General features: G+C 39.6%; 1 protein-coding gene across 1 annotated transcript in view; it reads right to left on the reverse strand.

Annotated features, from left to right (window-relative positions):
• NEK10 (NIMA related kinase 10) overlaps positions 1-18830 on the reverse strand; it is a 196387-nt gene that overhangs the window by 61686 nt on the left and 115871 nt on the right. Inside the window, exons 24-26 of the mRNA XM_019536158.1 lie at positions 11373-11502; positions 10088-10158; positions 8791-9004 (exon numbers count right to left, since the gene is read on the reverse strand). Coding sequence (XP_019391703.1) covers positions 8791-9004; positions 10088-10158; positions 11373-11502 — 415 coding nt within the window. The remainder of the gene's footprint in view (positions 1-8790; positions 9005-10087; positions 10159-11372; positions 11503-18830) is intronic.

Below are 18830 nucleotides of genomic sequence, written 5' to 3' on the forward strand. Positions count from 1 at the left end.
GACAATCCATGAGAGGTGGGGGACAGACAACCTGCAGGTGAAGCAGGAGGGGCAAGCGCATCCCACAAGGGATGGGGGGCAGGCATGACCAATGGGGGGGGGCAGCACAACCAGCTGGTGGGGAAAGCACAGGAACAAGCCACAGGGTTTTGCTGGGGTCCAGGAGTGTCTAGAGGGATCAGGGGAGCTTGTGGGGTCCATGGGGCAGGTGGGGAGGGGACAGGCACAAGCCACAGGGTTTTGCTGAGGTCCAGGAGTGTCTAGAGGGATCAGGGGAGCTTGTGGGGTCCATGTAGGAGCTTGGGGGGGGAAAATCAGGAGCTATTTTTATCCCCCTGACCCCACCAGTGAACCTACATCCCCATCCCTCCCACTCCTCCTTCTACTGGGACTTACTTGCTCAGCTCTGGCAGCAGCAAACACTGATAAAAGTGACTGCATCCAGAGCAGCTTGTGGGATGGCTGCTAAAAGGGCTGGCTGGGAGGGGGAGCAAGGGGCCAAGGCAAAAAATAGCCCATAGAGAGAGGGTGGAAAGCTCTGGGGCTGGGGCCAGTGGCTGGGTTTTCCCAGCCCCAGGAATGAGCAGAGAAAATGGACAGAACTTCCATGTACCGATTTGACCAAAATTGAATGAGTCTGACACTACATCGATCCAGATTCTGCAATTTTTAGATGGGTTTGTATACATGGAACTTCTGTACCGGTAGAGGTTTAGACTGATTGCTGGTCATTGAGACTTGGTCTGTAAGTGTAAGGTCAGCACTGGGACAAGTTAAGTTTAAATTGGGCAGCCATTTCTTACCTGATTTAACCTCCCCAAATGTCTGTACTTAGGCCAGAAGTTCAGCGCACATAAACCACTTTCAAAATGGCCAAAACCAGTTTAAAATAAACCTGGATATATATAGTATCAGACTTAACTGATTTAGGTTAAATCAGTTTATTGAACTTTTGTGCCAGATCCCCTCCACATTCAAGTTAACTCACAGTCCCCCAGCATCCCACAGGTGACACCCACATCCCCACCCTTTGGGGGTCGTGCCTACTCTCCCACCCAGGTTGTGCCTCATGGGACATGCCTTTTCTCCATCCCCCAGCAGATTCACAATCCTCTCAAGCCTCCCACTAGCCCCCTATCCTGACTTACCTGACATCAGGGAGCCATTTTGAACTGATTTAGCGCCCCTTAATACTTCCAGATGTCTGTACTTAGCCCTGTTGTATTACAGATTTGAACTGATTTCTGATCACTTATACTGGTTTATGTGTAGTTTGCATCTCCCCTGCAGGGCTGTCTGCTCCAGCCAAACTGAGAGATGTGCTCTAGCAACCCCCAGCTTCTAGCCTGAGCCACTGCAGACATGCAGCTGTATTTCTGGAATCAAAAGTGAATGTCTGTTCATTTGCTTATTGGTTCAATATACATAGCTTAGACTAATCTGTAAAGATTGAACCTCAGGCTTTTGGCTGTCTGTACTTAGTTATTATGTTGAAAAATTACCATTTTAAGAACCATCTCAAAAAGCTTAAAGGGCTGCTCCATTAAATTTTGGAAAACCTGGGGTCCATGTCAATGAAGGTGACAGGGGAGAAGAAACATGTGTCCTTTAAGATTTATGTTAGCAAAGAAATATCCAAATACTGATAAGTCTATAAGCAGGATGGAGGATCCAATAAATATATTCTGGCTGGAAACCCAGTGGGTGCATCTTACTTCCTACACAACACATGGCAGACAAGTCTAAGCCCTTGGGCAAAAACCTCTCTTATGAAGCAGCTTTTCCCAAATGGTTCTTCGCTCTACAGTTCTCAAAGCAACTTAACAGGTTTCCAATGCAGACTTTTTCTTTAAACTCTTTCCTCTGGGAAAGGTCAGAGGTCTTCCTGCTTCCTGGCTTTCTTACCAGAGATTAAAACTAGTTTTGGTACCTCCCCGACTTTTCGGATACTGAAGAAAGCAAGCTTTTATACACCAAGCATACTCCATTTGTGGCCCACAGTTTCTGTGGTTGCTAGGCTACAGGATCCAGAATCCCTCATTTTTGTGTCAATCATGTGGATTGAACACAAAATCGTTTCAAAGACCCTCACCTTGTTGAGTGTTTTTCATTGTAAAGCTTAAATCTTTTGATGCATTTCTTGAGAGCACCTTAAGTCTGTATTTAACCCCTACTTACTGTAATCCCATCCACCAGGGACAACAATTTTAGACCTGGGTATGATACTTTACTCTACCTCTGAGAGATCTGGGAGAATCAAAATTGATAGGAAGGCTCCTTACTGTGTTCTGTAGCCCCAAGAATCAGATGCAATATCTTGCCTGGCCTCATCTTTCTGATGGACCTTACTAAAAGGTGGGAAAGTATGTTGGAAATTATTGTCTCAACTTCACTTAGAAGAAAAGCATCTGCAAATAAAATTAGATCCCCACCCTATTTTGAACATAAGAATTTTTAGATTTTTAAATTGATAAGCTATATAAAGTCTATCCTGTCTTTTTCTGTTTAAAAACTCTGTAATAAATAACCCACACTCCTGCTTTCTGTGGAATTAACCCATGGAGTCTAATTTCACTCCTTTTCCTCCATATAGCCACCACCTTTCCCACACTGGAATAGCTGACGTGTGCAATATCTCTGAGTGCTTATATGGCCTGCATCAGCACAGGATCTGAGCACTTCCAGAAGATAATGCTTTCAGGGAATGGATCTGTACATTATTATCTCTCTTTCATTTCCAAATTCTAGAAACACGTCATTACAAAACATGTTATATTGTTTTTCCTGAGGCTTATATAAACAGAAACCCCAATAGTTGAAAAATAAAAGAAAGATTTAATAATAAAAAAAAGGTATTGCCCTTGGACTTGGATTTTTTTTTCTTTTAACCATATTTCAGCACAGAGTAAATCACTTTTTTTCCCCTTACCCTAGGAAGAAGGGGAAAAATGGAAGAAGAGTATAATTAATACATCACTAATTCATTTGCAGTGCTACAGTGCCTCAGCAAAAATAAGAGCAGTAGAGGGGCACTCCACGGCATCCTGGCTCGAGTGCTACAATGTTACTATGAGGGGATTAAGCAGTATCCTCTCTAACCAGGTGACAATTGGGGGCTATTCCTTTGCTTTCCTGACCCCACATGATACTGTCAATATGCCTTGATTGCTGACAGCCTGCTATCTCCTGTACCAGGGAAAGGGACAGGTTGTCAGTGATAAGCTGTCATAATTAACCTACTTGCTGCCCACAGGAGTTGGGGGAGAGGGGATGAAGGGTGTTGTGGGTAACAAGGGGCTGTGTTTAACACTTGCTGCTCCATACAGAAGAAAGCAGGTTATTTTTCACAACCACTGCTACAGGACCAGGTCCTGGTCCTTAAGCAGCAGCTGTCAAAGACAGATCCCTCCTTCCACCTCCAAGGACAGTGGAAGCGAAGAGGCATTATTTCCTTGCTCCTGAGGATAGAAGGGAAGGGCCTGTCTTTGACAGCTGCTGTTGCTCCTGGCAGCAGCAACTGCCCTCTCTGCTAATGCCATTACTATGACAGTGACAGCTGTCCAAGCTATCCCAATGGCAAAGGCACACCTTGGCACAGGCAGCAGTACTAGTCTCTGCTGCCACAGTGGTAGCAACAAAGTCCCCCAAAGGAGCAGCAGCTCTGTGACAGCCACTACAGTAAGCAGCCACTCTCCCTCCCTTCCCTGTTGGGGACTAGGGGATGCTGGGGGACCAAGAAACCCCAGAAGTGCTAGATATAACTGTCTACATGCTACATGTAGTGCTACAAAATGCTACATGCTATATGTGGTGCTACAGAGAACTTATTTGAAAAAGATCCACCATTTTTGTAACATCACAGAAATACTGAACACATGCATACTAGGTATTTGTAGTGCTATAACGGTACATATAGCGCTACAAAAGTAATTTGTGTCTAAGACCTTATTTACAGAGTGGTAATGATACTACTATAAAAACTATAGGAAAACACTTGAACAGGTTAATAAATTGTTCCTGAATGAAATATATTAATTTATTTGCCCTTAATAGCTTGATCATATATTTTTGCAGCTAACAATTAAAAAAAACAAACAAACAGGAAACTGTTGCTATATCACATTCAAGAATTCTTAAAAATAATGCCAGCAAAAACAGTTTTCACAATTGATTTTTTTCCTCACAAATACTGTAAATGTATATTGAGAGATAAAACCACACTACACGATATATAGATAAGCAATCTTTCCTGGTTCCTTGTAGCGTATCAGAAATAGCTACCAATTGTTAAAATGCAGTTCAGATATGAAACACTTAAATGCCAAAATGGAGAAGTGTCAGGATGAGATCAATAGAGCAGAAGGTAGAGGAAGATAACAATGTATGGAGGGCAAGATTTTCAAGACATTATATGGCCCTTGTTCATTTTAAAAGGCATTGGAATTGTATGCATCAGTGTTTAAGCAAGCTGTCTCACATGAAAATGTGCTCCAAGAAATGCAGGTTTTGCACATTCCAAACTAAGGGTTGGATTATACTTATTATGACATTAATAACTTGCTGTATTCTGAATGATTTGAAAACAAACACATTATTTGCTTCAAACAAGAATGGCATTACTACACCACATCTCTGGCACTGTCAGGAGTACCTGCTTCCAAACACACCCAACTAACCTATTCCCACTTGCACATGCCAAACCCTGAAGCTGATATATTCAGACTAAAAAGAGATGTTGCCAAATGAAGCAGATCAGCTGTGACCTGTGTAGAAGGTCGCTTGTTGTCCCACCCATTGATCTTGTAGGACAAGGGGTAACATGTTCCCTGTTTCCAGAGATGTGCCCTAGAGATACTGAGGGCACGTCTCTGGAAGCAGGGAAAACCAGGACTTTCCAGTGTGGTATGGGGCCCCAGGGCTGGGGCTACTAATCAGGTAATTAGCAGTCTCAGCTCTGGACCACACCAGAATGGATTCAACACTCAAGTCTGGCCCTGGGGCTAGGGCTGTCAAGCACTTGCACATCAGCTGACTGCCAACCCTATACTTAAGCATCAGAGACAAAGGCTTTGAGAGTGGCTGCAGGAGACCCCTCCAGAGCAACTTCACTACTGCATATCTGGATTTGGTACAGATGAGTCAGGCATGTCTCCCAGAAAGCACTGGAAACATACTTTAACAAATGACCTTGTAGACATGGAATCTTTAAAGCTGGTATCTGACTGTTTGAAACTACTGTATTTAATTTCCCTCAGTGAGTAATGCTTATGCATACTAATCTGAATGACCTGATCAAATGAAAATACATCTAGGCACAAGCAAACAGGAAATAAAAAATGAATATTAAAGTAATCCAATTCTTAATTTGTGTTTCTTAGCTAACAAGATTTAAAAAACAAACAAACAACTGCTTTGCTAATCACAGTTTTACCTTACAAAGTAACTGATGAAACTTTGAAGGAAGAAAATGTTTTCTACCTAGGGTCAGCTCTTCAGCTGCGGCTGTGCAGTGCAGAGCTCAATTTGAGGATGAAGAAGAATTCCATAGCAACAGTGGAAAATTAAAGTTATTTGTGCTCCCTTGAGCTTGCACTAGAGCTTTGTGCCTGTCCCACTTTCCTATATAAAGAGGATATCCTAAGGGCTGCTTTTAATGATACCAATTGCCAACGGCTTCAGCAGAAGATATAGAAACCAGGGATTGTTGGGGTCCAGTTGAGCCCAGGCTCAAGTTCCCTTCGCTGTCCAAAGGCAAAGCAAAATACGTGTGATCATAGAACCCTGTCACTGCTGATTCTCTATGCTAAGGTAAAATTTTCACAGCTGGTTGCATTAACTTAAGGACTATTTTGTGTTGGTGAGGAAGTACAAAAAGGTCCCAATGCATTTCAAGATTGGTGTTGTGGTTTCCGGGTTATTTGGAGATTTCTAAATCAATCCCAAAAGATTCTGATACTTGAGCACGTGAAGCTAAATATAAAAAAGTGCTTATTAAAATTACAATATTAATACAGAAATAAATCAAGTTCAGCTCCCAATGCAATGAAATGTAGAATATAATGGAATAGTGAGTACTGAAGTCACGTCAATACCACTCACTATCAGGCATCCCCATGCTGGAACGTGCCACACCGCTCTGCATATGCTATTTCCTGAACCAGAAGCTGTGCAGCTGTTTTCTGTTCTCAGCAGAACTAATTAACCCAGGTGCAACACCAAGAATATCCAGCTAAAATGCTCTTGGTGTAAGAAGTAACACGTACAAGAAAAGCCCAGTGTATTTCAGCTACCTAGCCCAGTAACTAAGAGATATATCCACGCTCCAAAATGCACAAATCCAATTGTAGACATAGGAAAACAGTGACCATGAACAAAGAATACACTGAAAAGTGGGAAATAAGTGACACCTTGCTAATCAGAATACCAGAAGATAAAAAAGGATTAGCGAGCTGTATTATTTTTCACCTGGCTCTGTATGAAATGAGGGTCAAGATTAATACAAGGTAGGCATACATCCAAAGTGTACAGAACTCACTAACAGTGTTTATCATACTACAAGGCTGTAGATACCACCTAAGCATTTCAGAGGCAACATTTTAGTAAGAATTGCAGTTTTGTCCTCAATTGGTGGTGGACTGTTGATATATTTTAAATTATATCTTATTAGAAAAATTACATCATATTTATATGTTGCAGGATGTGTGACTATATTTGTTTCCTAAGGATTTCTAAGCATTAAATCTAAATGGACAAGTCTCTAGATCATATACAGTATTAAACAGCAATGGACAGAGACCATGTAATTAAATATGTATTGCTTGAGTAACAAAATGAAAGTATACCTGACTCACTTTAGACTTATTGAGTCAAGTATAGTAAACGTCAGTTAACTACCAGACTAAGGTCGGACCTGGGTGTCTAGAAGTCAAGCTCCTGTAGTTCCTGTGGAAGTCAAGCTTCCTCTGGAAGTCAAGCTCCTGTAGCTACCCAAATTCTTTTAGTGATCTAAGCTTATAAAAGGAAAGGTGAAAATAGTATTAAATGTTTCAATTGTCAGTATTTCAATACTTGGAAGTTAAGATCGTTTTGGACTGGGGCTCAGGAGATGTGGGTTGTATTCTTTACTCTGTCACAGCTGTTACTGGGCTGTCCCAGTGGCACTCCGGGTTATTTTTGACAGCTAAGTCACCATAGCGACACACTATAGCGAGGTAGCTCATCACTATGGCATCATAGCATCAGCATCAATTTGTGCGTGCTGACACTGCTTCACTGTAGTGACAAACTATATCACCATAGCGCATCACTACAGTGACACAGCATCATGTGTAGACGCATCCTATATTCCAAAATTGGATTTATTTCATTACCACTAAATACACTTTGTATCTATCTTGTCCTACCACCATATAAAAGTACATTCCAATGGAGTTGAGGATATGAATTAATGGAGAAGTTGCTGATTTCTTTACAAAGTTTATTGAACTCTAGGCAGTATGACTACAGCTTGCATGCCTCAGCCCCAGAACTGGCCTCCAGGCTGTCTAACTTATTGGCCTCCACTTCTGTCTTGCTTTTGCTCTGTTCCTGGCTACACAATGGACTCCAGCTCTGATTCTAATGAATCCTTCCTGCCTAGCCCTATGGACAAGAGCAGAGAGTATGCCCCACCATCCAGATATAAGTGTACAATCTGAAATAACTGGGAGTAAAAGGAAACTACACACAGGCCTTCCATTAGAGCAGGGAAACAGAAAATAAAAATATGGGAGAACTCAGTGAATCATCTGACCCAGTCCATTTCAATGGAAGCAATGGCTTGGAAAACTGAGGAAAAAATAAGTTATGGGATTCCATGAAACTATGTACTGAGAAATAAGAAGGAAGGATTTTTTAAAAATGTACTGTTGGGGGCTAGAAACTCTTGTCACTATTTTTCTAGGACACAAAGACTCCTCAGTGGAAAATATAAGGACAAGCCCAAATAATAGAACATTTGAAAACTGCCTTCCTTAGAGAGATGGGATTACTGAGCCGACCAGGACAGCTGTATACATTACCATAAACTGACTTTATTCTTGAGTTAATACATTTTTTTTACTCTGCGCTTTTGCGGTAGAAAACTTTTTGTTATAACTTTTTTCAGTAATTTCTTCAAGTATATATTTGAGCTTACTTCATTAAGTAAAACACTGCAATCCTTGACTAAGAGCTACAAGAGCTTACAAAACAGAGCCTCAAGCAAATGAAAGAACTGAAAGATGTTTCTACAGAACTATATCAGATAGCAAGACAAGCTTAGCAAATACATTATCAGCATCACTGCTCTTTATCTAGCAACCTGTAATTAAAAATTAAATTTGTGTAGGTGCCATTTTCTAGGTGCCATTGTTCGTGAATCATGCACAGGATTATCCATTTGTTCCACTCTGACCAAGTGTGGATTGTGCTATTTGCCAACCATTTACAATACTGCATACATAATTAAATGTTAGGGGATTCTGTAAAATATGCAACAGCCTTTATATTCTAGTCTGTTTCATTCTATTTTCACTGAGGAATGATGCTAGTTTTTAAGATATTATAATTGTTACTGTATTTGTATGTTCCCAGAAAATGAATAAATAAAGTATAAAATAAATTCAAGAGCCTATATGAATTTTTAATCTATCTGATATAAAACAATGAACCCTTTAAGTTTAAATTAGAAACGATTATGCTTTATTAGTCCAAGAGATGTACAGGTAAATGATACTATGATAGAGAAAAAACCCTCTAACATTTACTCACATGCAATAAGATGGCAAGCTGATGGTGACAAGCCACTGCATTTCTATTAGCTTCCATGAAGTATCTCTGAGTACGTCTCCTCTCACGCTCTAGCTTCTTCTCCAAGGTAAGATGGGAGGTGGATAAGCCATCTAAATACCTCATCATCACATCAGATATCACTGAACTGACCTCTACTATATCTGGACGAGTCTCTGCATCAGGGGTCAAGCACCTATGAAAAAATTCATAATCCAATGAACCATCCATGCACAGTAATGAATTTTTATCACTTATTCCCAGATATCTGTTTCATGTCACTAAGAAATTGGTTTGTATTTATGAATGCTTATGCTGGGCAGCAGAAAGGATAAAACTGAAACCAGTTGGACTGGTTCTTGTCTTTGCACATGCATGGGGCCTTAAAACAAAATTCCACGTTGTCTATTATGCACTTAAGTAGCACTTAACCATAGACTTTTAGGGCTTGGCCAAATTCTATTCTGCCTTCCAGACATGTAAGTAGTATTAGGTGCCACTTCAACAGATTAACCCTGTGCAACTAAACTTAACCATCTGCATGTGCTTAAAAGTGATCCAATAGAGCTTGGAGGTCATGTTTCAAATCTATCTGTAAAAATGTATAAATTCTATGCAAGTCTCTGAAATGTTCATTTGAAAAAGATCACAATTAGCAATGACGTGGGGAAAGAGGAAAAGATCGCTCATCTTTGGTCTGAGAGCCTCAGATTAGGGCACTTGCCCAGAAAGCAAATTACAGTGAATTTTTTGATAGCAGCCTAAGCACTATCTATGTCCCTATTCTTATGCTACAGTTGAATTAAAATTAAATACAGTAACTTCAGATCTAAAAAGGCATTTATGCACCACCATCCTATTCATGAGTTTCACTTACAGCTAAACTGTGGGTTTCACTTACCCTTATATGGGTTCAGAGCAGAGACACACTTACCATACTTCACTTGCTCCATAGCATGTCCCCACCTCTTTTTTAAATTGCTGTGATTCATTTGTTTGATCATCACCTCAATGTAGAATAAGTGTTTCCAGAAGTCTAGGATAAATACGGTGACCACAATGCCACAGACTTCCAAGTCTCACCTACTGCATGTATATTATTAGCTATGAGAGCAGATCTCTATCTTTTTTAAATCTGAAGCCCTTTAAACATTCAGAGATGAAAACTGAAGGTTGCTAATGTCAGGAAGTTGTCACATTGCCATCCTTATTAATGAAATTGAATCCAACAAAGAACCTTTCTGGCAAGATACAGAAATAAAACTACATGAGTAATTACCTTTTAATGGTAACTGACACTTTTTCAGAGTAGACTCCTTCAGGCACTGGTTCATACATAGCCCCTACTATCTGCAAAACAAATAGTCTAGAGTGAATAGAGGAAAATTATTCCATTATATGTAAGAAAATGTGTGTGATTAATGTTTTTCCTTGTAAAAACATGACAGGTATTACATCACTAGCACAATTTCATAATGGAAGTTTGGGGCATATCTTCTAATGCACAATGTCTGTTATCAGATGTATAAAATAACTGTAGGAGAAGGAACTGCAGCATCATGGTGACATTTGCACTTGCAAAAAAATGTTATCATCTCTGACAATGTGCTAGGGCAGAGGTATCAAATTGTCCCAGCCCCATGGGCCAGATGAAGGGCTAGTCCATAGGCCAGATTGGGCCCAGAGACCACACCCATGCTGGTAGATGCCCTGGACCAGCCCCACACACTGCAACAGCTCCAGCTCTACTTGCTGCACGGGAGCGTGCACAGATGGCTGGGGCATTCGCTGCATGAGACTCCTGCACCAGGCCAACTCTGCATGCTAGATCTGGTGTGTGGGGCTGGTCTATGGGCTCAGTTTGGACCCGCCCTGGATCCAGCACACAGGTCCCAGCTATAATGGGTGCTGCATGCAATGCATGCCCCGGACTCCCTTGTGCGCCACATGCAGCATGTGCTCTGGACTGGTCCTTTATGCTGCATGCAGCATGCATGCTGGGTCCAGTACCATGCAGGGCAGACCAAACTGGCTCTGCATGCAATAAGGAGTGCACAGGACCAGAGCCAGGGCCAGGGCTGGTCTATGCTGCATGCATTGGTAAGATCTGTCCAAGACCCACAGACAATACTATAAAAGACGGTGGGATGACAGGGCTCTGTGGGCTGAATCTGACCCAAAGACTTTCTTGTTGACATCCCTCTTCTGAAGTAGATTGTGAGTGGCGCACAACCATACAGCAAATCCAGACCTACGGAAATGTAACAATGTTCAGAATCTTAAAGTCCTAGCACTGGATGAGATTAATAATGCACTGCTAATTTAAATGGAAAAACATAATATTGTTTTAAAAGTGCAACTGCTAGCAGCCGAACAACCTACCTATTAAGTCTAAATGTTAACAAAGCAATCCTTCTAGAAAGATTCATTTCTACTCATTCACATTTCTATACAGCGAGGTAGCCTGTCTCTTACAATCTTTTACGTGAACTTTGGGGGGAGTGAAAGACTCATAAGATGCATGCCAGGATAAATGTGCAGACTGATCTAGCAAACCAGCATACTTTAGTTGCCAAAGAGAGCATGTTGGTGCTGTAAAAAGGAGGGTTCAGTGTTGCCATCTGATAAAGGATGCACCCTGCAGCCCAGACGTCAGCCTTCTCTCCATATGGTTCACTCTTTACAACTTCAGGGCTATATGACAATAAATACAAGTTAATACTCCCTGAAGGGTGAAAAGAAGATCAAGTAGAAAAAATACTGAAAGATCAGCCTATAAACAAAGGACAGAAGCAGCACTCATTTACCATTTCTTACAAAACAAAGGATAGTGCCATTTTAAGTTCAAGTGCAGTATTATTTTTTGCATCAAATTGCATACGACAGTATCAAGTTATATCATAACTTCAGCTATTGATAATTGGCTACATTTCCACAAAACATTAAGAAATACACAGCATTACAGCTTGCTGATCAGTGCAAAACAAACCAAAATAAATAAATAAACAAACATGTTCATACACACACACATATATCTTTTTTTTTTTTAAAGAAATATAGTTGGACTAGCAAAATGGTCGCAGAAAGCAAATTCCAGGCCATGTCTCTGAGTATACTGTATATGGGAACAGAATTTTAAATTACGAAGGACAACCATTTATTCATTTCAGTAGTGCTGGCCTGCTTATCCAGTCAGAGAAGCCTCAAAATCATGAAATTTAATTTGACCAATTATATTTGAGCAACATAGGTCAAATTTTGAATATTCATATTAAAAAGCTCAAAAAGATATCTGTCGATAAGTAGCACAGTGAATATGTTTGGGAGGGAAATAATCTGCAAGTTTGTAGTTACTGTCCAAATAGGAATAGACAAGAAAGAAATTATTTGTTGCTAATTATTCACTCTGCTCTACAATGCATTTTGATAGCACATTTAATTTCTTATAAATGGAAGGATTTATATCCCTCGCTGCCTGACTACTGTATGAAATGCCATTTGCTATTTCAGTAGTATAGTTTTTCTAGTCCTAATATTGCTTGCTTAAATATTTGTTCACTTGTCCCTTCATAGCAAGTTTTGATTTAATGGATTAAAATTCATATTTTCCTTGTAAGACACAGTTGCATTTCAGTTTAAATAGAGTAAGAAGTGAAAGAAATATGTTTAATCACTTTAACATACACATTTTGCTTTATTCCAGTATTTGCATTACAAATAATAGTGACAAAAATTATTATTTCAATATTAAGAATATTACAGGATGTGACTTTGCTATTCTATGATAAAACAATATCCCTTGCTTTTACTTTTGCTTTATCTTATTTAGACTATAGTAATCTAGTTTTTCTGCTATTGTTGCATCCTCAATCAACAGGCTACAGCTGAAAACAGTCTCTGTTAAAATCCTTATTTAGAGTAGATCAGGGTAGGCAACATTTTTGGACCAAAAACACCTGCAAGCTTGGTTTGTAAGATGTTGGTGTGCCAGGAGCAAGATGGCAGGGGAGATGCGAGGGGCCCAATCCTTGTTGTGGCAGCGCAGCCCTGGCCTCTTCCTTGCTATCTGCCACAAGGCGCTCGTGCCAAGCAAAATGCCTTCACATGCCACACTCTGGCACCCATACTGCAGGGGTTGCCTACCTCTGGAGTAGATGGTAAAAGAACCTAATTTAACTGAGCTAAAACTGACTACTAATCAGATTCCGTTGTCCCTCTTCTCCATTTAAAACAACCATCTTGCTTTAATAGGGAAACTGTTTATGCCACCTAAGGTATTCTGACACTTAGCTTTGTGTAGATACATGTCAAGTAACATCCATGGTACTTTCTTTTATTTAGCATCTTGTTGAAACTACCTGTACAGAGATGTCACGGATACTTCTACAGTTCCACTTCAGAAATCAGCCTGAAAAGTCACTTGTTTTTCCCTTTGCTTTCAACTTGCAGTTTAGAACCTGGAACTAGCAACAGTGTGATGAAGCCACTGACATTTGAGGCAAAGTGCCTTGAGATGTTTTGGCACTAAATATGCAGTGCATGAGTTAAAGCTGTTGTTAGAGATCAAGATGAAGTAAATTGCTAGAAAAATGGTATGAATGAGAAAAAACCCCCAACAAGACATGTTTTGAGAAGAAATGGGTAGGGGTGCCTTAAATATATCACTTCCAAGATAATAACAGTTATCCAAAAAGAAATAGCAAATTGTACTTGAGGGCATGCAGCAGGGACGTAAGAGTGCTTATTATGTTTCTGATTAAATTGATCAGAAAAAGTACAAAATTGTGGGTAAGGATTAGATGGCCAGTTTCTTTCAGTTTTGGTGATGGCATGTATAAGCACAGGGAGAACACACTGTATTAGCAAATTTACTGATTTCTCTTATAGGCGTTTTTTAGTTATGCGTCATTCAGTGGATATAGACAAGCTAATACATAGAATCATCATTCTGAGCAGAGGAAAATTATGATTTTTATTTAATAACAATTATGATTCTGTTCATTAACTTGGCTATATCCATGCATATGAATATGGCAACACAGTAACTGAAGGCAAAGGTCCTGGCATACCCTGAGGAATGATAGATCTTCTGACAGTATTTAAAAAAAAAAAAAAAAAATCAAACCTTTGGGGTTGTGGATGAAGGCTGAAAATATGAATATATGACTTCTAAAGACTCCAAATATTCAAAAGGACAAGTAAATAAAAGCATTGTTTTTAAATTACTTTTGACCATATTGAGCCAAATTAAAGTGGGAATGCATCTTTAAATTAATAGGCCTTCATAACAAGTAACATAAAGTGGGATTTCTATGCATACATGCAACAGGCGTACACATCATATTATCTTTTTTTGATGCTGACTAACCAGTTTTATACTACAATGGTTTTTGAGGCTCTGACAAGGAGAGGCAGAGTATTCATGTTAAACAAGGATCTTTCTGTTAATCTGTTGAGCTATAATAGCCCGCTTAACAATGGAACACAAAACCTTTCTTATTTAAGCTTATGTTTCAAATCTGGCCCAGTACAGTCCTGCAGTGATTGAAATTGTTGCATCTGTGAAAATGTAGTAGTCTGAGCCCATTCTCAGTGAGTAAGTCCAAATTACAACATTTCTACAAATGGTTCTTACAACCTTACTAGTAGTCTTGGCAAGAAGCAAACTACTAAAAGTGTCCTCCGCTTGGGATTCTGTGTCACATTACTTCTCAAATTTGAATGCTGACAGTTATGAGCACTTCTCTATCATGCATTACAACTGTGTCTATTCATAGTGACACTTAGTGCTTGAAGACAAAAATCAGCTCTCACCACCACCTTTTAATCCCATTAGGAATGCAGGAACAAATACAGATAAGTCAGTGAAATAGATTCTACTCTTTCTTGCAAATGTAATCAAACTTAGTAAATAAGTTCAAAGCAGTCATCCATACCTAACTCCATCAGCCCCAATGCATTGTAAGATGAAGGGAGTTACAAGGATTTAAATGGTGTATGATTCAGCCTGAATAACATCTGTTACTGATGATACAGATAAAAAGGAAGAACCTTGCTTCACACACAGAGAACATGGTGAGTCAGGGGGGTTGCCATTTAGAAGAGAGGAGTTTTACACCAGGAATCTGAAGATCACTGAGAGGACACTGAACCACACAACACTTAGAGAATTTCTAATGATTTTATTTTAAAAATAAGGTGGGCCTCATTCAATTAGGTGGCAACTTGAAGTTAATGAATTCATTTTGCCTTTTAGTCCATGTATAGAGGTTTCTTGTTCAAAATGATAACTAATCTGGCCCTTCCCCGCCCCTCCCTCCCCCCCCTTTTAACCATAAGACCAACTGGCAGTAGAGTACAACTTTGAATTCTTACAAAATAATTTTGCTCACCAATATCTAGAAGTGGTTGAAAAAAAAATCACTGATATTCACACCATCAGAATACAATGTATTTTAAATAAACATTTCCTTATACCTGGAGAACACTGGAATGATTAAAGTAACATTATTCATTTGCATAAGGTAATTATAAAGCTGTTTGTAAAGATTGTGGCACGTACCTCAAATGTTATATTTACTTAATATTTGCTTTCATGGCTTTTTCACTGAGCTATGAACCTGAGAAAATGAAGCAGTAAAATTCAACAAACTCAAGTCATACTTGACCATCTGTTAGCTTGCAATGTGGGTGGTGTTCAGCATTTGCTGACTGGTAAAACAATTTTGTAGTTGAATTGTATCATCTGGGTAGACAATGTTAAGGGTTGCCAAGCAGAGAAGGTATCTAGTTTTGTTCCTGTATAGTACTGCCCACAAACAGATTCTCACCCAGGTGGTGGGAGTAAATACAGTCTGTCTACAATTGTGAACAAACCTTCACTGTCTAGTCAACTTCAGAAAAATTGGGTAATAATAGCAGGCCTTGGGGCATATTCAGTAAGAATTCTACAATGTAAGTCCTAGCAACCAGTGAAGAAAAATGATCTGAGGAGGTGATAATGGTGGGATTTAATTTTGTTTTAATTTTAAAGGTAGGAGTTTTGTATCTTTTTTAGTTCTTGGATTTAGATTAAGTGATCAGGGTTGGCTGAAATGAGTTAGTTGTACTGATTAAATTTCTAGCAGACAGATGTCTACATCATAAAAAACATTCAGAGTAAAAATGAAATATAAAGGGACAGACACTCTGAAAACTGGTAAGTAATTTCATTTTCATTGCTCCAAGGACTGAACATTCAAGTAGGAAGCAGCAGTGCAGTTGTTGTGGATAGTTCTTTGGTTATTAAAATCAGACACATGGTATTTCTACATTTATTTTTTGTAAAAAGCCACTGTAAATAATCACTGCATTTTCCTGTAAGATGACAAATCACAGTTTAATACCAAACCATGTATTACAGCTGAAAAACCTACTTCTCCAGCACTGTGTTAACTATAAGTAGTATCTTTCACTAAGAACATTTCAGCAGCAAAACCTAGACAAAATTCTTGTTAAAGAAAAAGTTTTGGGAACATTTTTCCACTGAGACTGTTCCAATTCACAATATCTTTGAACAGGCTGTACTCTACAGTTTTTCAGAAAGATTTGACTGTTATCCATCATATATAAGTATCACATTTTTATTTAATAACAAATATTCTTTTATGCCAACATGCTTAAAATGATGTTGACTTTAATCAATGAATCTTTTCTTTTGAACTAGTTTTGTAAAATTAAAGAGCTATTTCTTTAATGTAGAAGATGATACATTCCATCTTACTCATCATATTTTTATTAGGGTGTTCAGATTTATGACAACTAGAATACCTCAACTGAATTTATAGTTAATCAGTGGCAAAGCAAAGTTGATCTCATTTGAAAGCCTACTCATGACAATATTTATGACATTTATAAAACTGCACTGATTTACTGATTCATCTCCACATGGCCTTTGAGAACTTTTGCACCTGAGTTTCAATTGTAATTTTGTTCAGTTAATGATGTTTTATTACAGCATTTATTTAAAATTAATTTCAACTGGGATTTGGAGACAGACTGTCCAAAGTAAAATTCTGATTAGCTGGATGATAGTATAATACCTGTGCCAAATCCCTCTTATGAAATATGGGTATCATCCCAAGATTAGCTCACGTACATATTAGGTATCAGCAAATGGATTCTGCAAGAGGAGGAAAAGGTCATGAATTCTACTATTTCTTGAATGCTACAGGGGAATGTCCAGTGTTAAAACTTAAAGCCTAGAAGTGACATCAGCCCAATCAGACACCCTCATATAGGTTTGCATTGCAAAAGAGTAGTAGTCAGTCAGTGTTGTAGGCAATCCTGGTAGTCAGTCAGTGTTGTAGGCAACCTTCAACCAATGCTATGTACTCCTTCCTCTAGGTGTTTCATTGGCCAGTCTAAGTGTTTCTGTCTCTACTGGAAGGACTTGCTGATGCATGGTGCTGCAGCATTAACAGGAATACCTTTAAATGGGGACAGTACTCCACTGACTCTCAGTTACTGACCAATGAATTTCTTAAATTTGCAAAGCTAGGCTCCTTTCTCTTCAGATATGTTTTGTTTGTGAACTAGACAGGCATTTTTTTAAAACTACAGAATAAAAGAGAAAAGTGGTTGCTTCCTGGTGTACGTGTTCAGAGTTAACAATTCTGAGATCTTTCATGTTTATTCCACAAGAGTGGCCAATTTTAAGTGAATGCAGTTTGACACTGTGAGCTTGCTGTAGAAAATAAATTATGCAAAGAATACTTGAAATGGATGGTGAAGACTGCTTGAGGGAGTCTGGAAATCAATGACAGATTCAAGCTTCACAGGCTGTGTGTGCCAGAGTGCTGTACCTCACACTTAAGAGTGTTCTATTCTTTCTAATAAATAGTTAAGAATAATCTTGTGTCCTATAAAGACTGGGTATAATTGTAGGTTGACTCAGAATTAAATCTCAACATAGCAAAATATGAACTCTTTGGGAAGAACGTTGAGTTTGTAGCTGGCACAAGACCTGATGGGGGAAGGACACAAAGATAACTTTACACCATCTTTGAACTTCTTGCCTAGGGATGCCCAATTGTCCAACAGCTCATATTATAGACCGTACAGCTGTGCAAAGCTTCGGTCTCTGATCTGATTCAGTGAAGATGCAGCCCGATTTGGTGGCTGAATCTCTGAATCTATATACAGTCAAGAGACTCTTTAATTTCTCTGAATCAAATCAGAAGAGAATTGTGGCCTTGGGTCCGGCACGATCCGCTAGCTGGGAAATTGGCTCCGTGGTTGGACCCAGAGGATGGTAATTGATAGAAGTCAGTTATCATGGTGTCCTGTGACCAGTGGGGTACAACATCTTCATTAATGATGTGGACATTGGAGTCAGAAGCGGACTGGCCAAGTTTGCTGATGACACCAAACTCAGGGGCAAAGCATCCACACCAGAAGACAAACTGACTTGGACAGGCTCGGGAAATGGGCGGATGAGACCCTGATGGTGTTTAATACTGAAAAATGCAAGGTTCTTCACCTTGGGAGGAAAAACCTGCAGCATCCTTATAGGCTTGGCTGTGCTACACTGGCTAGCACTATGGAAGAAAGAGACTTGGGGGCATCACTGACCACAAGATGAACATGAGCCTTCAAAGCAATACTGTGGCTAGTACAGCAACTAGAATGCTGGCTTGCATCCATAGATGCTTCTCAAGCAAATCCCAGGACGTCATTCTCCCCTTGTACTCGGCCTTGGTGAGGCCGCAGCTGGAGCATCATAGCCCACCTTCTGGCATGGAACTTGGAAAACTCCTGGCACTCTGGTGTAGTACCCAAAGACTTGAAGAAGGTCAATGTGGTGCCTATCTTCAAGAAAGGGAGGAAAGTAGATCGGGTAAACTACAAGCCCATCAACCTGACTTCTATCCTGGGGAAGATCTTAGAAAAATTTATTAAAGAGGCCATCCTTAATGGACTGGCTGACGCCAACATCCTGAGGGATAGCCTGGACAAGGGAGAAGAGATTGATGTCATATATC

This window comes from Crocodylus porosus, unplaced genomic scaffold, assembly GCF_001723895.1.
Source record: "Crocodylus porosus isolate Cpor-Errol unplaced genomic scaffold, CroPor_comp1, whole genome shotgun sequence".
NCBI classification, from domain to species: domain Eukaryota; kingdom Metazoa; phylum Chordata; order Crocodylia; family Crocodylidae; genus Crocodylus; species Crocodylus porosus.